At 43.7% G+C, this 22,364-nt stretch overlaps 1 protein-coding gene across 1 annotated transcript in view; it reads left to right on the plus strand.

Annotated features, from left to right (window-relative positions):
• The window catches only part of Gldc (glycine decarboxylase), an 89,366-nt gene that overhangs the window by 39,558 nt on the left and 27,444 nt on the right, over positions 1-22,364 (plus strand). The window contains exons 9-16 of the mRNA XM_059259076.1: positions 1,639-1,744; positions 4,408-4,547; positions 6,348-6,428; positions 9,847-9,944; positions 10,404-10,488; positions 10,663-10,704; positions 12,282-12,424; positions 20,330-20,405. Coding sequence (XP_059115059.1) covers positions 1,639-1,744; positions 4,408-4,547; positions 6,348-6,428; positions 9,847-9,944; positions 10,404-10,488; positions 10,663-10,704; positions 12,282-12,424; positions 20,330-20,405 — 771 coding nt within the window. The remainder of the gene's footprint in view (positions 1-1,638; positions 1,745-4,407; positions 4,548-6,347; positions 6,429-9,846; positions 9,945-10,403; positions 10,489-10,662; positions 10,705-12,281; positions 12,425-20,329; positions 20,406-22,364) is intronic.

Raw genomic sequence — 22,364 nt, forward strand, 5'->3', positions numbered from 1 at the left:
AAGTGCTGGGGTTAAAGGTGTTCACCACCACCACCCAGCTAGCAAAGCTTTTAAAAAGGGAAATGGAAAACAGATTTTAAAAAGTCTCCCAGAAAGCCAGGTAGGGGGTACATGCCTGAAATCTCTGCAGTAGGGAAACTGAGGCAGGAGGATTCTGAATTCAGGGCCAACCTGAGTCAGATGGCAAGATCCTGTTAACAATAAAATAGTAGAAGATAGCAGATGTGAGATGGTTCAGTGAGTAGTGGTCCTTGCACATGGGCCTCCTGACCCAAGCTTCATCCACATTGCCCACAAAGTAGCAGGAGATGATTGGCTCCCAAGAATTGACATCTTGCTTATAAGTGCTGTTCTGTCTCTGTCTCTGTCTCTGTCGCGCTCTCTCTCTCTCTCTCTCTCTCTCTCTCTCTCTCTCTCTCTCTCTGTCTCTCTGTCTCTCTGTCTCACACACACACACACACACACACACACACACACACACACAAATGGTATATGAGATAAATATAAAGGTGTGCAGGTCAATACACACACACACACACACACACACACACACACACACACGTATTACTTTTAAAAAATTTCAGAGCCTGCAAGGTGTGGTGGCACATGCTTTTAATTCCAGGGTTCAGAAGGCAGAAGATGGCAGATTTTTGTGAGTTTGAAGCCAGCCTGGTCTATATACTGAGTTCTGGGACAGCCAGGGTTACATAGAGAGACCCTGTCTCAAACAAAACAAAACAAAAAACCAAATAATTATAGGGCCTGGAATGATGACTCTATGTTAAGATTCCTTATTGCTTTTGAAGAGGTCCTGGGTTCAGTTTTCAGCATCTATGTGGTGGCTCACAACTGTCTGGAACTGCAGTCCCAGAGGATCCAATTCCTCTTCTAACCTCCATGGGTTCCTGAATACATGTGGTGCACATACATAGACTCAGGCACACACATACATGTAATATTAAATGAATGAATATTTTAAAATAACATTTATTTACTTAATGTATGAGTCTGGGCACACACATTAATGAGTGCGGGCACACATATACCATGACACTTGTGTAGCGGTCAAGAGACAGCCCCTGGTGTCAGGTGTTACACTTCTGTGTCTGTCTTTATGTGGGTTCTGGGAGATCTGAACACAGGCCCTTTCACTTTGGGGTAAATGCTTTACCCTTGAGCCCTCTCCCCCAGGCCTCACTGAAGTCTCTTGTGGTTTAGCTTCAGAGGAAATGTTTTCTTGGAGTTTTCGAGTGTTTGAAAATTGCTTGTTGGTTTGATTCTTGAAGAAATGTTTAATTGTGCATAAAATCCCCAGATCTCCCCTTTTCCTCATTGAGGGTTTTACTGCTCCACTGTCTTCACAGTAGCTATTGCTGGGTGCTGATAGCAGCCTGCTTGACATGATCCTGTTGTACCGGTGAGACCCCTTCATAAGGCTTAGTATGATGACTTTAGTGCTGTTTCCCTCAGGCTCTATAAATGGTCTTCGATTGTCACAGAGAATGTCATTTTGGCTCATTTTTTCTTCATTTTGGGCATCCTAAGACTAAGAGGAATGATTATTGCTCCCTCCCACCACCTGTCTTCCAATACGTTGTTGCACGTTGTTGATTCCATAAATGCTCTTTCTTGTTTCAGGCACTCTTAGCCAACATGGCTGCCATGTTTGCCATTTACCATGGTTCCCATGGGCTGAAGCATATCGCCAAAAGGGTTCATAATGCCACTCTGATTTTGTCTGAAGGTGAGTCGGTTATGTTCCCAGCATAACAAGATTTATACATGTGACCAAGCATGAAGACTTGGGGTGTGTCCAACACTGAATACAAACAGAGGTCAGATAAAAAAGAGGACAATATTTTCAACATCTATGACAGTATGACAGACTTTTTTTTTCTCTTTCTTTTCTTTTGTTTAGACAGGGTCTCACTATGTAGCCCTGGCTGGCCTGCAACTCACCATGTAAACCAAACAGGCCTTGAACTCACAGTGATACCTGTCTCTGCCTCCTGAGTACTAGGACAAAAGGTGTGTGTCACCACACTCAGTGATTTGTAATAGATGACAATTTAGAAATAGATAAATATACAAATAAATGACCAGTGAACCCCTATAATATAGCATGAATTTTAAAAGTTCTTATTAATAAAATCAAACCTGGAGCCAGGTATTGGAGTGAACTGGAAGATCAGAGAGAAAGAACAAGCCACAGCTAACCTCACCTGGCCAACTTCTCAGCTGGTCTTGTTTCCTCAGACTGGAAGCTTCTGTGTCCTCATCCCAATAGCTCTCAGCTGAACTGCTGCTGCTAGAAGCCTGAAAGCTTAACCAGCCAAATGCTTAACCAGCCAAATGCTTCTAGTTCCTGGTCCTCATGCCTTATATATCTTTCTGCTTTCTACCACCACTCTCTGGGATTAAAGGCTGCTTTCTGGGATTAAAGGCGTGAGTCACCATGCCTGGCCGTTTCCAATGTGGCCTTGAACTCACAGAGATCCAGAGGGATTTCTGCCTCTGGAGTGCTAGGATTAAAGGTGTGAGTGCCACCGTTTTCTAGCCTTTGTAACTAGTGTCTGTTCTGTCTCTGACCCCAGATAAGTTTATTAGGGTGCACAATATTTTGGGGAACACAATACCACCACACTAATTTCAACCTCATTATTAATCCAGGACCTGTTATATCTTTTTGTTGTGTTCTTGACAAAGTGTTGTGTAGTTCAGACCGCCTCAAGCTTATGATGTAGCTGAAGATAACCTTGAACTCGTGATCCTCTGTCTGTGCCTTCCAAGTGATGAGGTCACAGACATGTGCCACCCATGCACACTGTTTTATTATTTTTAACTTTTAGTTTTCGTATGATCCTGGGGATGAAGCTCAGGACGCTGTTCATACTCTACCGCTGAGTTAGGCACTCAGCCCCTTTCCCTCGGTAAAGATTCAGAAATGTCAATACCCTATTGGTGTAGCTTTCTACGCATGACAGTTAAATATTGTGTATCAAAAGTTCTTAAATTGATGTGGGGAAGATGGCATCACAAACACAGGCCTTGAATTTGCAGAAAAACTCGAGGTTGGCTCAAGACATCCCCCAAGATGAGGTTCTCAGACCAGTTCTCAGCACAGAGGAGATTTATTTGGCCCAGAAGGACAGAAGGCAGAGATGAGGGTCAAAGACAGGAGATAGAGGGTGAGGGAGAAAGGAAGGGAACAGGGAGAGGGGCAGCAGTTGTCCCAGAGGACAAAGGACCGCCTCTGGATGGGGAGGAGACAGACGTGGCACATAGGAAAATGGCGGTTTATAAAGGTAAAGGAGAAGCATCACATTAGGATGAGGTACTCAATTTTAATTGGGCATGTTAATTAGGTGAGCCAAAGGGGACTTTCGATTGCTGGACTTCAATACGTTGATAGCTGGACCTTGGTAGTCAGCCTTAGGAGAAGGAGATAGCCAAATAAGGGAATAGAGCGTGGGGGCTGTCTTTAGAAATGTCATCTAAGGGTTTTTAGCAGGCAGAGGGAACTGAGAAGGGCAAGGCCTGCCAGAGCCACATGCCCGAGTGGACTAGTGTCCCTTCATAATTCAGGTGCTCAGACCCCTCTTTAAAAGCTGGGGTGTGGTTCAGGTTACATGGCTGTGACCCCAGCCGTGGAGAAGCATTGACTAACGGTCCTTGGTATTCACTAGCCGGCTAGTTTAGCTGAGGTGGCGTGCTTCAGACGCAGTTCCACCCTGTGTCAAACAACAACAACAAATGATAGGACGAAATGATAGGACAGGGTGGGAGAAGACATTCAGTGTTGACTTCTGGCCTCCACACGCACCTATTGCACGCGCAGAGATGTGAAGAGACGACGTGCAGAGACTAACAACTTCTAGCTGCCAAAACAGTAACAAAAACCAACCGAAAAAGTGTGCCTGCAATTTGATGCAGCTACACCGCTGTTAGGAATTTATCTAAGGGAAGTAATCAGATAAGTGTGCAAGGACTGTCCCTTGAAACTTTGTTTACAATAAATAGCCCAGTCTTGGAAGCAGGTTGAATGCTGGACAACACATAATCACATAACGATGCCTCCATACAATTGACTACTATATAGTTATTGAAAATAATTATGTGGGAATTGATCTATAGACAAGCAAACACACACATATTACAACTGTTTCTAATATGTACATCAAAATTTATTTCTGGTTGATCTGGTGATTTTTTTCTTCCCTTGTTTGATAAGTGTTTCCTGATTTTCTATAACATAGTAATAAAGTCACTTAGTACCCTTTTAAAACAGCCACCGATACACTGGCCAGGAGAGGAACAACCTCTAGTAGGGGTCACCTCTTGATGTCTGTGGTAGCGACTGTCACGCAGAGCTCTGTCAGAGACGACTGTGTCCCCTGTCTTGTCTAGGTCTCAAACGGGCGGGACACCAGCTGCAGCATGACCTGTTCTTTGACACTTTGAAGGTTCAGTGTGGCTGTTCAGGGAAGGAGGTGTTGGGCAGAGCAGCCCAGAGGCAAATCAACTTTCGACTCTTCGAAGATGGCACAGTAAGTCACATGCTTTTGACCCGTTCTTTGATCTTTCCTGGATTCTCTCATGAAACACCTTCTATTTTGTTTAACAACCATAGGGATTTGGAGTCTATTTTTTGTAAAGTTTTTAATTTCTGACTTGTACTGTGACTTTTTCAAAGACGAATAAGTTATCCTCAGCTTTTCCCAAGACTGTTTTTGTGTGTGTGTGTGTGTGTGTGTGTGTGTGTGTGTGTGTGTGTGTGGACTGTTCATGATTAAGGCTCTAAGTTAGATAACAAAGTGAATTAAATGATGAAAAAGCTTACCACATTTAGTTCCTAGGGGGGCATCCTGAAGTCATCAGACTGCTGGGAGCCTTGATCCTAACAGGGCCGATGACCTGGGACAGATGTGTGAAGTCCGTGAAATGAACAGAACTCTGACCACCTGTTTCAAACAAGTGGCCCTGGAGAGCCTGAGCTGTTTTCATTTATACAGGTTCAATGGTTTGCATGAACAGTTTTACAACCAGATCTGTTTCCTTCAGTTTCTAATAATAATTACAATAGCTTCCAGTTTGTTCCCTCAGCTCATTCCCCTTCTGCCCCCCAACTTTCCCTCCGGGAATCATTACCTGCTTGATTCGTAGCTTCCAGATCAGAAGTATAAGCAGCACAGCCAGCACCAAAGGACGTTTTCTAACCAGGCCCACCCACAGGTGGGACAGTGTGCTCAGCGGGCAGCGTGTGCCGTTCCAGCGGCATGCAAAGGGAAAGAGACTTTTGCTTCTAGTGGTTAATATTTACCTCTAGTCAAATCTAAGCTCCCACAATTAACTCATCCGCCAAAGCTGAATCAGTTCATTCTTCATTCTATACTATTCTATCTCCTAAGGGGGAATATACCATGTTTTCTCCTATCATCCTGTAAACTACATAACTTAAAAGCTTACTCTTAATAGTTGGCATTGTTTATCTCTTGTTTTTATGTCCCCTTCCTCTCAGCTACCAGGAAAGAGGGCACTATGGTTTCCTATGATTCTGCTTCGTTCCCTGTTCTCAGACTGTTCCCATTAACTCTCGATATCACCTATTCATTTGCATTTCTCCTAGACTCTTGTGGTTAGAATCATTCTCTCCAGAACAGTTATGCAAATTTGTAATGTCATGAACTACTGTCACTCTTTCAGATTAGTCACAAGGTGCATTAGAAGGCACCATCCTGTTCTCAAGAATCCCGAATTCCTGGTCACACTTGAAACTTCAAAGCCTTTAGGAGCTGAATCAGGTCCACTGTATATTTTTAACAACATCCCTTCTGACTTACCCAGAGGAGATTCACCAGGGAGAAGTTTTTCTAATGCAGTAGCCATTTCATCCATAGCTCTGAGAAAGTAAAACTAGAGGCAGCCAGCAATATGGTTTGTATAAGGAAAGCAAGGAGAGCAGGTAGCTCATATATATGCTCCTGGGGTCATGAGCAGATTTATGCAGCAAACTATCCATCGGCCTTGCCAAAAATGGGTTAAATTCTCCAGGCCTTGCCTCCAGGAGAACCTGTTCATGCTACTCTCAGGCCATGTCCCCCGAAGAAGTTACAAGGCTTCTTCTGGTAGTGTCCACAGGTGGCTTGCCCAACTCTAAAGCTTGTCAAGTTGGAGACTGATCTAGTCACTTTCCCCTAGAGATCAATGTGGTTCTAATGATACCCTTGTGTTCCAAAGTGGATGAAGAGTTTGACCAGAACCTTCTCCCAATTTGGCATTTTCTATAGTTACCCTTGGTGGTCTGGAGTTTGGAGCTGATGATTTCGTTTTGGTTTTTGTTTCTGTAGCTTGGCATTTCTTTGGATGAAACAGTCACTGAGAAGGATCTGGATGATTTGCTGTGGATCTTTGGCTGTGAGTCCTCTGCAGTAAGTAAAGACTGCGTAGTCTTCATAATGATTATTAGATGTGGTGTCCAGGATGGCTCTGCTCTGCCTTTTGTGGGCTGAATGTGAGTGAGAACAGGGTCAAGGGTGGCAATGGCCAGCCCACTGTTCAAATTATGGCACTGCCTGTCCCTTTCTTCCTGTGACTGTTGATAGCTAAAAGTCACTGTTAACAGACCCTGTTGAGGCCAGTACATCCAGGCTAGGTGGATTGTTAGTGATGTGGCACCCTGACTTCCATACAAAGATTTGTGACATTGTATTCTGGGAAATTTATTACACTTACTCATTTAATGAGTAATTTTCAAGGATGTAATATGTGCCAGGTATTACGCTATGCCCTGAGGTTATGATGGCAAATCAGACATGACCCCTCCCTCCACTAAGTGTATAGACCAGTGAGGAGCCAGACACAAAATTCCAGCCTGGTCTGTGAGGAAACTGTGAGCAGAACAGATCAGCTTCTCACTGGGGCTCGGATCAATTTCCTACACTGAGATCTGAAATTTGCGGGTGAGTTATTGTACATTAAGATGGTGAGATAGAAGAGGAGGGGGGTTCAGATGTCCTCGCTGTCCTGGGGAAACAGCCACAAAGGCCAGGAGGAGAGAGAATCCTGCGACACTGACGCAGTTCTGCATGACTGAGTGGTTTTCCATAGCAGTGACCTATTAGGGATGAGCAAGGCATGGGTTACCCTTCCATAGGATTGAAGTGAGAGAAGCCAGCAGCTCCCTAGACCTCTGGCAAGACCCACCCAGAACACTCCATACTTTCTTCATGGCTTGTTGCATGGATATGACTTTATGGAATATTTATTGAGTGAGCCAATGAAAGAAAGCTTTTACTATGGAAGCTGAAATACCTTCCAGAGTGTTGGGTGGTGATCTGTGGTTGTCTGGACTCCTTTGAGAACATTATTCAGCTCCAGATACCAATCATAAACTATCAAGAAGTTTCACAATGTTCCCCCAATGTCAGATTTTACTAATGAAATAGGACCAAGTAAACTCCTTCCCCCATAGAACGAACACTGGACTGAGGGTTCCCTGAGATTATTGACCTGTATGCACTTGAGGGATGTTTCTGGAGTCATTAATACAAGATTCAAACTGTGTATTTCCATTTGTTTTCTCTTGCTATGATGGCACACTCTGACCAAAAGCAACTTAGGGGCAGGAAGGCACAGCACATCACTGAGGGAAGTCTGGGTAGGAACACAGATGGAGACCGTGAAGAAAGACTGCTCACTGGCTTGCTTTCTCTCACAATCCAGGCCCTCTTGCCCAGTGTGGTAGCATTCACAGTGGGCCAGACCCTCCCTCATCAATCCTCACTGAAGAAAGTGCCCCATAGACTTGCCTCCAGGCCAATCTGATGGAGGCAATTCCTCAGTTGAGATTCTCTGTTCCCAGGTGACTTTAGTTTGGGTCAAGTTAACTAAAACAAACCTGCACATGATGCTATTAGCAAAGTGAGGGGAGAGGATGCTTTCACATACGTTTTCTCCCTTTCTTTGAGCAGCTTCTTGGCTCTCTGGATGATATCACTGATGAACAAATGTTTTTATTTTTGCTTATTTATTTCCCTTATGCTAATGATTGAACTCAGAACCTCACACACACTAGACAAGTAAGGACCTGACTACTGAGCTATAGCCTTTCATTTACAGCTCTTGGGTGCTGCTCTTCAGGTGGAGTGTACTAGGTTTTTAACTTGAGCCTTGCTTATTACGCAAGGCAAGTGATCTGGTCCTGAGCTACACCCACAACGCTGGTGTTCTGATTTTAATTTGTTGTTGTTGTTGTTGTTGAGACAAGGTCTAGTGTAACCAACAATGGAACATTTTTTTTTTTTTTAGATTTTATTCATTTTTATTTTACACGTATGAGTGCCTTATCTGTATGAATATATGTGGTTAGAAGAGGGTGTCAGATTCCCTGGAACTGGAGTTACAGAGAGTTGTGAGCTGCCATGTGTGTGCTGGAAACTGAACCTTGGTCCTCTGGAAAAGCAATTAGTGCTCTTAACCACTGAGCCATCTCTCCCTCTTCATGAAGACTGAACTGTTCATCTTCTTGCCTCTACCTCGCTAGCACTAGGATTGTGGGTGTGTGCCACACATCCAGTTTGTGCTGTTCTGTGGACAGAATGCAGATCTCCTGCATGCTTCAGAAGCATTCTGCCTAAGGAGCTACGAACTCAGCCCCTCAAATGTTTATAATGTTAGTGAAATACAAGTCTGCAACGATCTCTGTGACCTTCACAGCAGCAGAGAGATGAGCCGAGGGAGGCAAGAAGGCACGTTGACTCAACGCACCTCAGCTACTGCCACTTTGGTTCACACTTTGGGAGTCTGACCCCAAGTGGTTTATTTTAGGCGTATTTAAGCACAGCACAATATGGTGAAAATTATTCTGGTGATGGGTAACTCAATCCTGAGTATACAACAAAGCATGCATAAATCTCTTTGAGGAACAAATTAAGCTAAATACAGATCCTATGTAACTACATCGAAACTCTTTGTAAAGTCCGTAAAGATGGGGCTGGTGAGATGGCTCAGAGATTAAGAGCACTGTCTGCTCTTCCAAAGGTCCTGAGTTCAATTCCCAGTAACCACATGGTGGCTCACAACCATCTATAATGAGATCTGGTGCCCTCTTCTGGTGTGCATGCAAACATGTAGACAGAACATTGTATACATAATAAATAAATAAATCTTAAAAAAAAAAAAGTCTGTAAAGATGGTTTCTAGAATTTAACTGAGAAAAACAGATTTGCTTATGATTTATTGAGAAAAACAAATTCACAATAAGGATCTGGAAGAGGGTCCAGTGCTGGAAAAGTCCCCAGCCGTGAAGATATTGAGGATAGCACACGAAAGTCAGCAGGCTAGAAAGCCTACCTGCTCCAGCCTTCCTAGCAGAAAACAGGTTTTACATTCCTTCCCTTGAAGGAACAGCCCTATGTGCTTACCATTTCAGGTTCCTCTGGTACCTGGCTGTGAGCACGAAGACCTACGTGCCCCCGACCCAGGTCATCTTTTGTTTTTTTTTCTTTTGCTGCTCATGCTTTTGGTATAGTATTTAAGAAATCATTGTTAACGCTGGACATAGTGGCACAATGCATACCTTTCATCCCAGCACTTGGGAGACAGCACTTGGGTGGACCTCTGTGAGTTCAGAGATAGCCTGTCTACACAGCAAGTTCCAAGCCAGCCAGGACTACATAGTGAAGCCCTGTCTCAAACAAGAAATAACAAAGAACAAGAAACCATTGCTAAATCATAGGTCCTGTATATCTGTCCCTTTTATCTTGATACGTTATTTTTGGATTTTCAATCTAGCCTGGAAGCTTCCAGCCATCCCATGTCCTTCAGTTTCCATGATCTCTCTTGTAGGAGTTGGTAGCTGAGAGCATGGGAGAGGAAAGGAGAGGTCTTCTGGGGTCTTCATTCAAGAGAAGCAGCCCATTTCTCACACATCAGGTGTTCAACAGGTTTGTGTGGCTTCAGTGAATTCCGCATTTTGTGTCCTGGCAATGAACCAGGGAGCCTGGGAGGGTGTTGCTTCTGATGCTGACCATTAGGTCCTGGGTTATTGCCACTCAGCCAGGCTCACTAATACATCCATGTCAGATAGAACCCATCCCTGATGTGAGCCAAGCATACCTTGTCTTGTGGCCACTCCATTGTGCTGGGGCTGTAATGGGGAGGGGAATTTGCAGATGTATTTGCTAGGCTGAAGTTGGTCTCAGGAACTCTAGCCTCTTCCCAGGGTTCTTTCCTTCTTAAAGGTAGCTTCTTGCCTCAGGCGTGCTCTGAGGTCCACTAGAGTCTCTGCCCTTCCCTATGACATACAATTAACGTGGCTTTGGGGTACGACTCCTTCTTTATTTTGTATGAGGATCAGCATGACTCTAATTCAATGGCTCTGACCTTATGTTTTATGTTCACAGCTATCACTCAGAAACCAACCTTGTCCGGTATATGAAGAAACTAGAAAACAAAGACATTTCCCTTGTTCACAGCATGATTCCATTGGTAGCTGTTTGTGGCCTTTCTTTTCACTAGCCCCATCCCGAGTCCTCCTGTGTATCGTATCTAAATACAATGCAAGGGAAAAGAAGCAATACCTTGTGGGGAGGTGGGAGGGTTGAGAGATAGGCTGTAGATGATCATTAATGTGATGATGCTTCTTGGATCTGTTTCTTCAAGGGATCCTGCACCATGAAGCTCAATAGTGCCTCCGAACTCACAGTAAGTACGTCTTGTCTGCGAAGCGGGTACTCGGGGGCAGATTTCCAGTTTGTACAGAAGTGAATGAAAAAATCCTCCCTGGACTGTGACTATATGCTTTAATGATCCTTTACTTTGCCATTCTGCAGTCATGGCAGAGACCCTGATATTTCTCACAACTTAATCAGTTAAATTTATGGATAAAGCAGGTGTGGTGCTACATGCTCTTAATCCCAGCACTCAGGAGGCAGAGGCAGGCAGATCTCTGAGTTGAGGGCTAATCTGGTGTAAAAAATTGAGTTTCAGGACAGAGAAACTCTGCCTCAAAAACCAAACCAAAACAACAACAAAATTTATGGCTAAAACTTATTCTTCTTACCTTCAAAGTTTTACCTCATGATAGTTTTAAAGTTATCGATATAAGTGATCATCCCAGCTTAGGGTCCCAAATGGCCAGGTCTACAAGCATGTCTACCATGCCCAGCTATGTAAGATTATTATTACTGTTCTGTCTTTTATGGTTTTGTGTAGTGTGTTTGTGTTGTGTGTGTGTGTGTGTTGTGTGTGTGCACATGCATGCCACAATGCACAATGGTTCTCTCGTTCTACCATGTGGGTCCCAGGGATCAAGTCAGAGCAACTACATCACTGACTCATCTTGTCAACCTTGTAAAATTAATTTTTTTTAATTAAAACAGGTAACTAGTTTTTATGTTTCGTTTTCTAAATCTGGGCTTTTAAAAAACTTCTATTTTTACCAGTTTGTAGTGAGTCTCCAAGGCAGACTTAAGAACACTAAGCATGGGCCGGTTGGCTCTGTGGTAGAACACTTGCCAGGCATCCATGGTTTGCCTCTTATTACAACAACAGAGAGAAAAAATTAAAGGGCTAAAGTAAACTCCTGACAATCACATGCCTGTAATCCCAACACTTGGAAGGCAAAGGCAGTACCTTGAGTTCTACCCAAACAGACAAAAAATATATACCTCTTTCTGTAAATCCAGTCACAGTGTCAGAAGGGTGAGATTTGAGGTTTAAATTTATTATCTGCATCAACAGGAATTTGATTAACATGGTATTGTGAGAGGTGCTCATCTCTACAAGGCCAAGATCATTTCAGCAGAGCTAACGTATTCCTTTTATCTCTTTGGATTATTCTGATATTGCGAATTGTTTCAAGCAAGGAAACGATTTGGGACTGTGTTAGGAAGGATCTTTCCTGTTGGCATTTCTGTTCATGGCTGGTTCTGCTCAGTGAAAAGAAAATAATGTATGCATGTGTACATATGCAAGAGTTGGACTAAACTCACTGCTTCAGTAAGTCTGTTCTGGGACCTTTCTGCTCCTGGATAGATAGACTCGGATTTCTGTGTGAGTTTTCTTCTTCGCTTTTGTGTTCCACTTGTACAACGTAGATAGTAATAGTTCCTATTTCCTTAGGTTGTGCAGAGAAACTGAATGCATATTCTAAGTGCCTTGACAGCCCCTGGCTCCTTGGTGCCATTCTTGGTGTTGGTATATTGTCATTACCATCATCATTAAAATTGTTGTTACTTTTACAGTGTACATGTGCTTATGTTCCTCTTCTTGCTCTTCAGCCCATCACATGGAAAGAATTTGCTAACATCCACCCCTTTGTGCCTCTGGACCAAGCCCAGGGTTACCAGCAGCTTTTCCAAGAGCTGGAGAAGGACCTGTGTGAGCTCACAGGTTATGACCAAGTTTCTTTCCAGCCTAACAGGTAAGGGATTTTGTTTCTTCTTGTTAGAAGCTATCTAATACCCACCTCCAAAAAGCAAATTGTCATTTCTTTTCTTTTCTTCTTCTTCTTCTTCTTCTTCTTCTTCTTCTTCTTCTTCTTCTTCTTCTTTTTTTTTTTTGGGGGGGGGTTTCAAGACAGGGTTTCTCTGTAGTTTTGGTGCCTGTCCTGGATCTCACTCTGTAAACCAGGCTGGAACTCACAGAGATCCATTTGGCTCTGCCTCCCGAGTGCTGGGATTAAAGGCGTGCGCCACCACTGCCCAGCTCGAAAATTGTCATTTCTATGTATCCTATTTTTATCATTTATTACTACGTATTATTCTAGGTTGACTGGGCACTTAGACTCTACTGGAGGGGTATGGCCAGAAGTCCAAGGTGGCCTCATTTACATAGTGGAAAATTTGGCGATCATTTGTGGTCTGTAAGAGAAATTGGGAATGTTGAATAGGGCCTTGGTTTTTTTACCGTATTGACCTCTCCCTGATGTTCTTTGGGCTTCTTTAGAAAGGAGTGCCTCTCTTGAACTCAGGTTTCTGAGTTCAAAGGAGAATGTTCCAGGTGAAACCATGCAAAATTACAGATGTTTCAGGCCCAGCCTCCCAAGTCACACAGGATGCTCTGAAAGTGAAACACGGTACACCAACTTAGATGTTTTTATTTTGTATCAGAACTATCCACACAGAATCTATGAGTGAGCATAATAACCACAAATTTTGACTTTGTGTAATACTAACAAAGTCATCACTGGTCTTTCTACTTCCTTGGGATATTTAGATGCTAAATGCAAAAATGTCAAGTTTATCCTTGCTGGGCATGGTGGCACACACCTGTAACCATAGCATTCAAGAGGCAGAGGAAGGGGGAGCTCTGTGAGTTCAAGGCCAGCATGGCTCTACACAGTGAATTACAGGCCAACCAAGGCTACAAAGTGTTTTTTTTTTTAAATCTTGTTTGTTTGTTTAATCCCTGATTTTCCATTTATTTCCTTAAATCATAAGCCCAGGGGACATTTATATTCTGGCCGAGAAAAGTCTAATAATATTTAATTGCCTTTCCATTTCCCATTCAGCCCAGCATGGCTTACTTGGACTTGTTCCCAGAACTCTTTTTGCCATTCTTAAAAATCACTCAATAGCACACAACAAATTCACTCTAGAAACCTTTGGTTCCGAATTATGATACAATGTTTAAGGCAAACGGAAACAAGAAGTATGTCTCTCAGGGACACCAGGTGAAACAAGCTGAAATTATTGTTAGTGTATTTGACTCCTAAAGCTGAGGAAGCTGCTATGCCGGCTACTTTTATGTCAACTTGACCTAAGGCATAGTCATCAACAGAGGAGGGAGCCTCTGCTGAGAAATTGCCTCCATAAGATCAAGCTATAGACAAGCTGGTAAGGCATTTTCTTAATTAGTGATTCATGGGGGAAGGCTCAGCTCATTCCGGGTGGGGGCCACTGCTGGGTTTGGTCCTGGCTTCTATAAGAAAGCAGGCTGAGCAAGCCGTGGGGAACAAGCCAGTAAGCAGCACCCCTCCATGGCCTCTGCATCAGCTCCTGCCTCCAGGTTCCTGCCCTGTTTGAGTGCCTGTCCTGATTTCCTCCAGTGATGAACAGTGGTAGGGAAGTGCAAGGCAAACAAATCCTTTCCTTCCCAATTTGTTTTTGGTTGGGGTGTTTCACCACAGCCATAGTAACCCTAACTAAGACAGTTGCTTTTGAAAAAAGAAAGTGCAAATGGGTTGGGAAGATGGTTCGATGAATTCAAGGGCCTATTGAGCAATCATGAGGATGTGTAGCAACCCAGGGCTCCTATGGTCAGATGGAGGCAGATTCCCCAGAATCTATTAGTGTTTTTTTGTTGGTGGTGTTTTTGTTTTGCTTTGGATTTTTTTTGTCTGTTTGTTTTTAAATCTAGACAAGGTCTTGCTGGCCTCAAATTCACAGCAATTCTCTTAACTCAATCTCCCAAATGCTGAAATTTTAGGCCTGAGCCACCAGGCCAGGTTCAGTTTCTTTTAACTGTTATAGTCCATAATTTAACCTTTTCTTCAGGGAATATTTTAAACTCTTTAATTAGTTAATTAATTGGGATAAGATCTCACTATGTAGTTCTTGGCTGGCCTGGAGACTCAATATGTAGACCAAGCTGGCCTCAAACTCATAAAGATCTTTCTGCCTCTGCCTCCTGAGTGTTGGGATTAAAGCTGTACGATACCATACCTGTCTTTTTTGTCATTTTTGGTGTTGGGTTTGACTGAGGACCCCATGTATTCTAAGTCTGCAGTCTACCACTGCAGTACTTGCTAACTCCTAATACCTTTTGACTCATAAAAAACGCAGCATCCTGAGTTGGACATGGTGGTGTACTCCCATGGTCCCAGCATTGGGAGATGAAGTAGGAGGAGCAGGAGTTCAAAGCCAATCTGGGCAACATGAGACCCAGTGGGAGATCTGGGGACAGCTGTGGCTTAGTGTGTGTGTTCTCGCTCCTGAGTTCTATGTTGTGTTGTGTGTGTGTGTGTGTGTGTGTATAATATGTAGAAATATTTTTCATAAAAATACTGGCTAAAGTGTCACTTTTCTCCAAATATTCCAAAGCAGCTTTCATTTGAGAAATTTCTATAGTGTCCATGAAATTAAACATCATGTTCTTCTTTAAACACAAGGAAGGACTAAATGTACAAACCTAGATGTGGCAGCTGCTTCTAAATCTTAGGCTTTTCACCCAGGATTCCTGACAAGGGGCCTCTCTAAAAAAAAAAAAAAAAAAAAATCATTGAGCTTTATATAGTCTTACGTTTTTGTTCCACTCTTAGGAAAAGCCATTTTAGCTGTTATGAACTGCCTCCCTGTCTCTGTATACAATTTATTATTTTTTATTTGAGGTTTTCCTCACACACTGACTAGCTGTACTTGTACACCAGCATCCATACACCTGCGCAGGGAGGCTTTAGTTAGCTGAAGAACAGTGGGGTCTCCTCAACTCCAGCCTCTTGCCAGCTCTTTGGTTCTGGATCAGTTTTTCTGGTTTTATCTAGCATACTGAATTTTCTTAGGGATTCTTGGAAGAATACGTACTAGTTTTAGATGAAGTTTTCCACTGGTCTCCCTTCATTTTGCATTAAACAGGGAAATACATAGCCACTCCTCCCCCTGCCTGAGTGGCCACAGAGGCAGCTCAAGCCACTGCTCACTCAGCACCAGTGGATCTGAGGCTTGCCACCCCCAAGTGTTGCCTTCTGCGGCCTGCCATGCTGCTCCAGGCCCTCAGCTTTTCATTTCAAATAGACGTTAAATCCACGGTCTGAAGTTCACTTCCACATGAGAAACTTTTCTGATGGCCTTGGCCTGGTTTATACAGATGAGCATTTTTCATAATACTTTCTCACCAAAAGGTGGCACTCATGACTGTGTTTAACGATTCCTCTGTAGTTAACGTTCACATGGCATTCAAACCTACTTGCGATATTTAGATGAGACAGCTGATACTAAGAACATCTAAGGCAAAAACCGTTCAGCATTTCCAGCCTTTCATATAGTGCTCTCCTATTGGATGACTGGCTCTTAGGTCCAAACAATGTCATCTTAAAAAAAAAAAAATTATACTTATGTATTGATTTGTGTGTGAGAAAGTTTATGTGTGTGGACACATGTACCACAGCATTCATGTGGTTGGAGAACAATCCACACGAATCGCTTCTCTTTTTCTTCCCACCATGTGGGGCTGGGGCTCTGGTCATCAAGCTTGGTGGCAAGCTCCTCTTTAACTCATTGGTCCCTCCCACCATCTCCCATTCTCTTCTTCCCATTCTCATCTATACCTTGGCTGACTCTGCCACAAAACAAGACGAGTGGATGATACGAGAAAAAGCTGGGGGTAAATATAAAAGACATTTTTAAGAATTTTGCTTTCTTAATATAGCTACATCGTCCCCTCCACTTTTCCTCCTTCCAACTCCTTTCATCTCTTCTTGACCCCTTTCAAATTCATGTCCTCTTTTTTCTTTGTTACACACACGCACACACACACACACACACACACACACACACACGCACGCACGCACGCACGCAATCTGTTGTGTCTGTTTAGTGTGGTTGGTGTGTATATGACTTCAAGACTGACTTCTTTCTGTTAAATAACTAACGAGGGAGCTTGTCCCTAGGGAAGACTAGTTGCTTGTAGTTCTCTGTCTAGGAGAGGAGTCCCATGAGAAATTTCCCCTCCCATGTTAGCGTGTCTGTTGGTGTTGTCTTTGTTCATCTCGTGTTTAGGCAGCCATATTGTTGAGGTCTTGTGGGTGTGGCTTCCCCGTCATTTCTAGGAGACACAAGTTTTCTTGCTCCTCATCAGAGCTTTCTGCCCTTCTTCCTCCGTGTTCCCCAGCTTTAGGTTATAGATGTGTTCACTGAGGCTGGGCACCGGTGATCTCTTGTTCTCTACATGTTGACAAGTTGTGGTTTTCTCCAGTGATCTCCATCTGCCATAAAGAGAAACTTCTTTGATGAGAGGCAAAAGCTACATGTATCTGGGGTGTAAGGATGAGTGTTTTGAATGTAGTTAGGGATTGTGCTGGTTTAGTCATGTGGCAGCTGTAGATTCTCCAAGATCCATGACTTCACTAGCCCTGTGTAGTTACCCAGGTTTCTAGTATCACGCATGATTTCCTTCCTGTTGGGCAGGTCTTAAGTTCAATTACACAGCTGTTGATTACTTCCAGGATACGAGGGTCACTATACATTTTTTAAAGTCCTTTTCTACAGAGGAAAGTGTTAATCCCACTGATCATGAGTAAGATCACTACCACAGTTTAAAGCCAAATTTGAAGCAAGCTTTAATTAAATACTGGCCAGGTGGATGGGCTCTGGCCAGGTCCATACCCAGGTTCCCAGGAAATTGTCCAGAATCACAGCTTGTAGCCACTTCCGAAGGGAAAACCCATAATTCATTGCATTTGCCATCATGTCCAATCAGTGGTAAGCATACATCCTGACATACCTCCATCCTGCAAACCTCCCACCCACATGTGATCAAGCACGTCAATGCACATGAATCAAACAAGCTTGTTTAGGAGAATGAAAAACACGTGGCTTGTTGTCTCCCACAAACAATAGCCTCCAGCATTTCAGGAACTGTCTGTCATTGGGCAAGAGGCTTGCAGATCAAAGGCGTATTTGTTTCATGGATCTCTTAGGCACAGTAATTAAAACTTAAAATGTAACTTTGGCTCTCACAAAAGGGTGACTTGCATGTTGACTTGCCTGGGCTGAAGGATAGAATTCTATTTGGAACAAATCTCCTGAGCATTTATTACAGAGCCACCTCATAAAGATAGAATTCTTTAGATTCTTTGTAGGGGAGTGCACAGAACTCCAAACCCAGATCCTGCTGGCAAGGGTCTGAGTTAGCTGAGATAGGGCAGGCACACCCATGTGAGCACTACGGTGACTTTCCATGTGCAGTAGGTGTGCAGGTTGACCTTAGGTCTACGAGCATGTGAAGTAAGATCAAATGAGTGTGTGTGTGTGTGTGTGTGTGTGTGTGTGTGTGTGTGTGTGTACCCAAGGAAGTGAGAAGAAGGTATCAGAACCCCGAGAGCTGGTGTGTTTCAGGCAATTAGAAGCTATTCAATGTGGGTGCTGGGAACTGAACCATCCCCTGGAAAGAGCAGAAACGCTCTTAACTGCTGAACTCTCTCTCTAGCCCCTGCAATAAGAGTTTGCTGAAGGAAGGGGATTAGTCATTCATCAGTCAGTGTTTATCAAACATCCTTTTCCTTTTTATCAGCATACTTGGCACAGAAAATAAAGTTAAGAACAACGTGGACAAGAACTTTGCTTTTGGGGATAGCCTTTGGGGGGGCCTATATAACAAGAAGAAGTCAATCATTAGGATCTGGAGACACTGTCCAGCACAAGGACCTTGTGCTGAAAGCTCCAGCATGAGAATTGGCTTGATATAATTTGAGGGTAGCCTAGGCAGCTCGAGGCTAGTAGAAGAAATTGATATAAAAGGCACAGGACTGGGGCTGGGATGGCCTTGATGAAGAGTTGGACTAGTGGCTTTGGGAAGGCTTGTAAAGTTGAACAAGTTGAAGAATGGGTAGGATTGAATGATACACTCTGTGTGATTTCCTCACCACTCAATAATATCTGCTTGGTTTTTAATCCCCATTGAGGAGATGACAGAGCAGCACAGGGGAACCATGTAACGAGTGATGACATTGATTTTCATAGTGAGATGTTCATTTCCTTGTTCTGGAAATAAAAGGCATCAGCCAGGCAGTGGTGGCGCAGGCCTTTAATCCTAGCACTTGGGAGGCAGAGGCAGGCAGATCTCTCTGAGTTCAAGGCCAGCCTGGTCTATAGAGTGAGTTTCAGGACAGCCAAGGCTACACAGAGAAACTCTGTCTTGAAAAACAAAAAACAAATAGCAACAACAATAAAAAAAGGTGTTGTGTGCTAGTACTTTGGTTTCAGAAGTCAATAAAGCCAGTGAATAGCCTTTGCCCGTGGAAAAGCAGAGGGGGTAAAGCTGACTTAGTGTTGGAGGACAGCTGCTAGGTGTCTTGGCTCTTGGCAGACATGTTGTTTTGTTTTGTTGCATTTAACTAAAGCTCCCAGTTTAGCCAGTCACTGTCTGTCTTCCCTGCATGCCCCCACCCCCCACAGGTGATTGAACACAGGGCCTTGAACTTGCCAGGCGAGCACTCTACCCCAGTCCATGCCCCTGTCCCAGAGTTTGCTCTTGTGACTTTCAGCCCTTGGGACACTAACATGCTCAAAGAGCAGTTCTGTTTGCAAAGGTAACCTGTGTCTCCTTGACACGGGCTGATACCATTCTAAACTGTCCATCAGTCACTGTTAGCCCATGGGTGACCCTCTAAGCTCAGCTTTGGCTGTAAAATGAGGGTGTGGTGGGCTAAATCTCAGGGAGTGTAGAGTGGAGGACAGAGCATTGTGAGTGAAACAGACTTACTGCTCATTTTCCACGCCTTGCTTCATGGCATACCAGGACATCGACCCGTTTGCGGCTGACTCAACATTGCTCACAGGAACATTACTCATTAAGAATGCTCTCTAAGTGGTGCCTACGAGATAATGTTCGAGCTTCTAGTAGCTATGTAAATTCAAGGATGATACCATGGCAACAGCAGAAAGTTGCTGTGGAGATAGTGTGGCCTTTGTCTGACTCAGTATCCACTAATATTAGAAAAAATTTTATTATTCTAGGTGTGATCATTTTATTGCAGTTATGATTTTAAAATATCTTTCCTTTGAATTATACATATTGGTTTGATCTAATGAAACATGAGCCTGAGCTTTGTTTTATAATTGCTTAGTTCAGCATAAAGGGTTTAGTTAAGCATGTGTTTAAAAATGAGATTCACCATAAACTAATCCTTATATTTTCTTATAATTTCCAAATTTCCCTCTTGTTAAAGCTGGGTAATGGGTTCCTTATATTTCCTTATATTTTACCAGTCTGTCTGGTGGTCCTGAGCTGATAAGCAAGGCCCTCCTTTGGTTAGTGCCAAGCTGCTACTTTTGTTCCTGTAAAGATCCTAGATGAACTAGGACCATGACTGCTTAATGCATGGTTAGCATCTGGTAAATTCTGAATGAACCCTAGGACCATGACTGCTTAATGCATGGTTAGTGTCTGGTAAATTCTGAATGAACCCTAGAACCATGACTGCTTAATGCATGGTTAGCATCTGGTAAATTCTGAATGAACCCTAGGACCATGACTGCTTAATGCATGGTTAGCATCTGGTAAATTCTGAATGAACCCTAGGACCATGACTGCTTAGTGTGTAGTTGGTATCTGGTAAATACTGAAAGAACAAGTGAGATCACAGCCCTGACTCTTCTTGTCTTTGCAGTGGAGCCCAAGGGGAGTATGCTGGACTGGCCACTATCAGAGCGTACTTAGACCAGAAAGGAGAGAGGCACAGAACGGTGAGCATGGGCAGGTGGTGCTTTGCTCCCTGTGGGTGGTCACAGGCTCAGATCCCAGGGTCCCTTTTGTTCTGTGGGATCTGCCTTTCCAGTCTTCTTGGAAGTGAACAGGGAAGCAAATATCAAGAAACACATGAACTGACCATCATGATCCTTGACTCCAAGACATCCCACATAATCATTGCAACGGAAAACACCCAGACATAAAAGGCTTTTGTGCAAACCCAGCATATGGAGTCATCCAGCTGGCCATGGGAGTGCTCTCTAGGGAGCAGAGGGAGGCGGGCAGCAGGATCATTACCAGTGCTGTCTGCCTCCTTGGCTCAGCCCTAGCTCTGGGCCTAAGACTGTAGCAATTTTGAGCCTAAGCATGGTCTGGGTCATATGTATCCTCAAAAGATACCCATTGAATGAATATGTTCCCCATGGGATTGTTCTCAGCTCTAAACAACCATGATGGGGAGCAGATGCATTTCTGCTACACTGTTTGCTTAGGGAATGGGATCGAGTGTGCAGAAATGACTCCTCTCAGATTTCCTGGGGACCAGCTGGTGCTACAAGACACCACTAGGTTCTCAGAAAGATGTGCTGTGATCTAACCAAAGCCTCTAGTTATGGCCAAAGGAGGCCTCTGTTCCTGGTCCCTCCATTTTGGAGGCCAGCTCTGTGCTAGGGTTTCTACTCAGCTGTGAGGTAGGTGTCAGGAGTAGGACAAAGACCCCGACCATTCCAGGAGAGTTCCAGAAGGTTCTTGCCTAAGTAGGTAATATCAGTGAATGGTAGTCCAAAGTCGGGTCCTTTCTGAGTTTATTGAAATTGAAAGGATTTTCTGGCTAGTCTGGATTTTGCAATGAAGAATTTTGAAACTTTCACTTCCTCCTTGGAAAAAATGGAGAAGGAACATTGTCTCCCTGTGTCTTCCCATTGGGAATAGAATTTTTTTCTTTTTTTCCTGTGGTGCTGGTGATTGAACTCAGGCCTTTCCCACACTAGGGCAATAGTGTACACCTGAGCTACATCATCAACAATTTTTGTTTTGTTTGTTTGTTTACTATCATTATCACAGACATATATATAGCCCAGGCTGGCCTCATACTCTGTCCCACTGAGAATGCCTTGAACTCCTCCCTCGACCACCTGCCTCCACCTCCAGGTGCTGAGAGTATCTCTCTGAGCCCATGCCCAGCTTGTTTTGATATTTTGATTTGTCTGCATGTGAGTTGAGCTAGGGTCTCAGTACATAGTTGAGGCTGGCCTTGTTTTGATATTTTGATTGGTTTGCATGTAAGTTCAGGTAGGGTCTCAGAACCTAGTTGAGGCTGGCCTTGTTTTGATATTGTGATTGGTCTGCATGTGAGTTCAGGTAGGGTCTCAGTACATAGTTGAGGCTGGCCTTGTTTTGATATTGTGATTGGTCTGCATGTGAGTTCAGGTAGGGTCTCAGAACCTAGCTGAGGCTGGCCTTGCACTTGCAACTGTTTTGTCTCAGTATCCTAAGCGCTGGGTTCATAAGTGTGTTCTACCATACCTGTCATTGAACTGACTTTTAACAGTTGTTGAAACAAGCCATTGATGAGTTTAGAAGGTCCTGGACCCTGGGCATGCACAGGGGGAACAGTGTGGTGGCCTGAGATCTGATGATACAGTAGACAGATATTCAAATTTGGATTTGTTCACTCAGTTTTCTTGAGATTTTCATCTCTTAACTATGAGGAAAAAGTGGGACCTAGGAATGTTGTTAGACCTCAGAGCCTTAGAGAATGAGAAAGGGAACTATGGAGCTGAGATGTCCAGTGACAGAATACCAGATAACCCACTCCTGGTTCCTTCATGGTTCCCAAATACCCATCATCAGCTTTGGAGCTCCTTGTCATTGACTCTTTCACTGTTGTGGGTCTGTGAGACCCATCCACACCGCTTGAGACCAAGAGCCATTGCTTGACAGAAACCATCAAACCA

This window comes from Peromyscus eremicus, chromosome 1, assembly GCF_949786415.1.
Source record: "Peromyscus eremicus chromosome 1, PerEre_H2_v1, whole genome shotgun sequence".
Classification (NCBI taxonomy): domain Eukaryota; kingdom Metazoa; phylum Chordata; class Mammalia; order Rodentia; family Cricetidae; genus Peromyscus; species Peromyscus eremicus.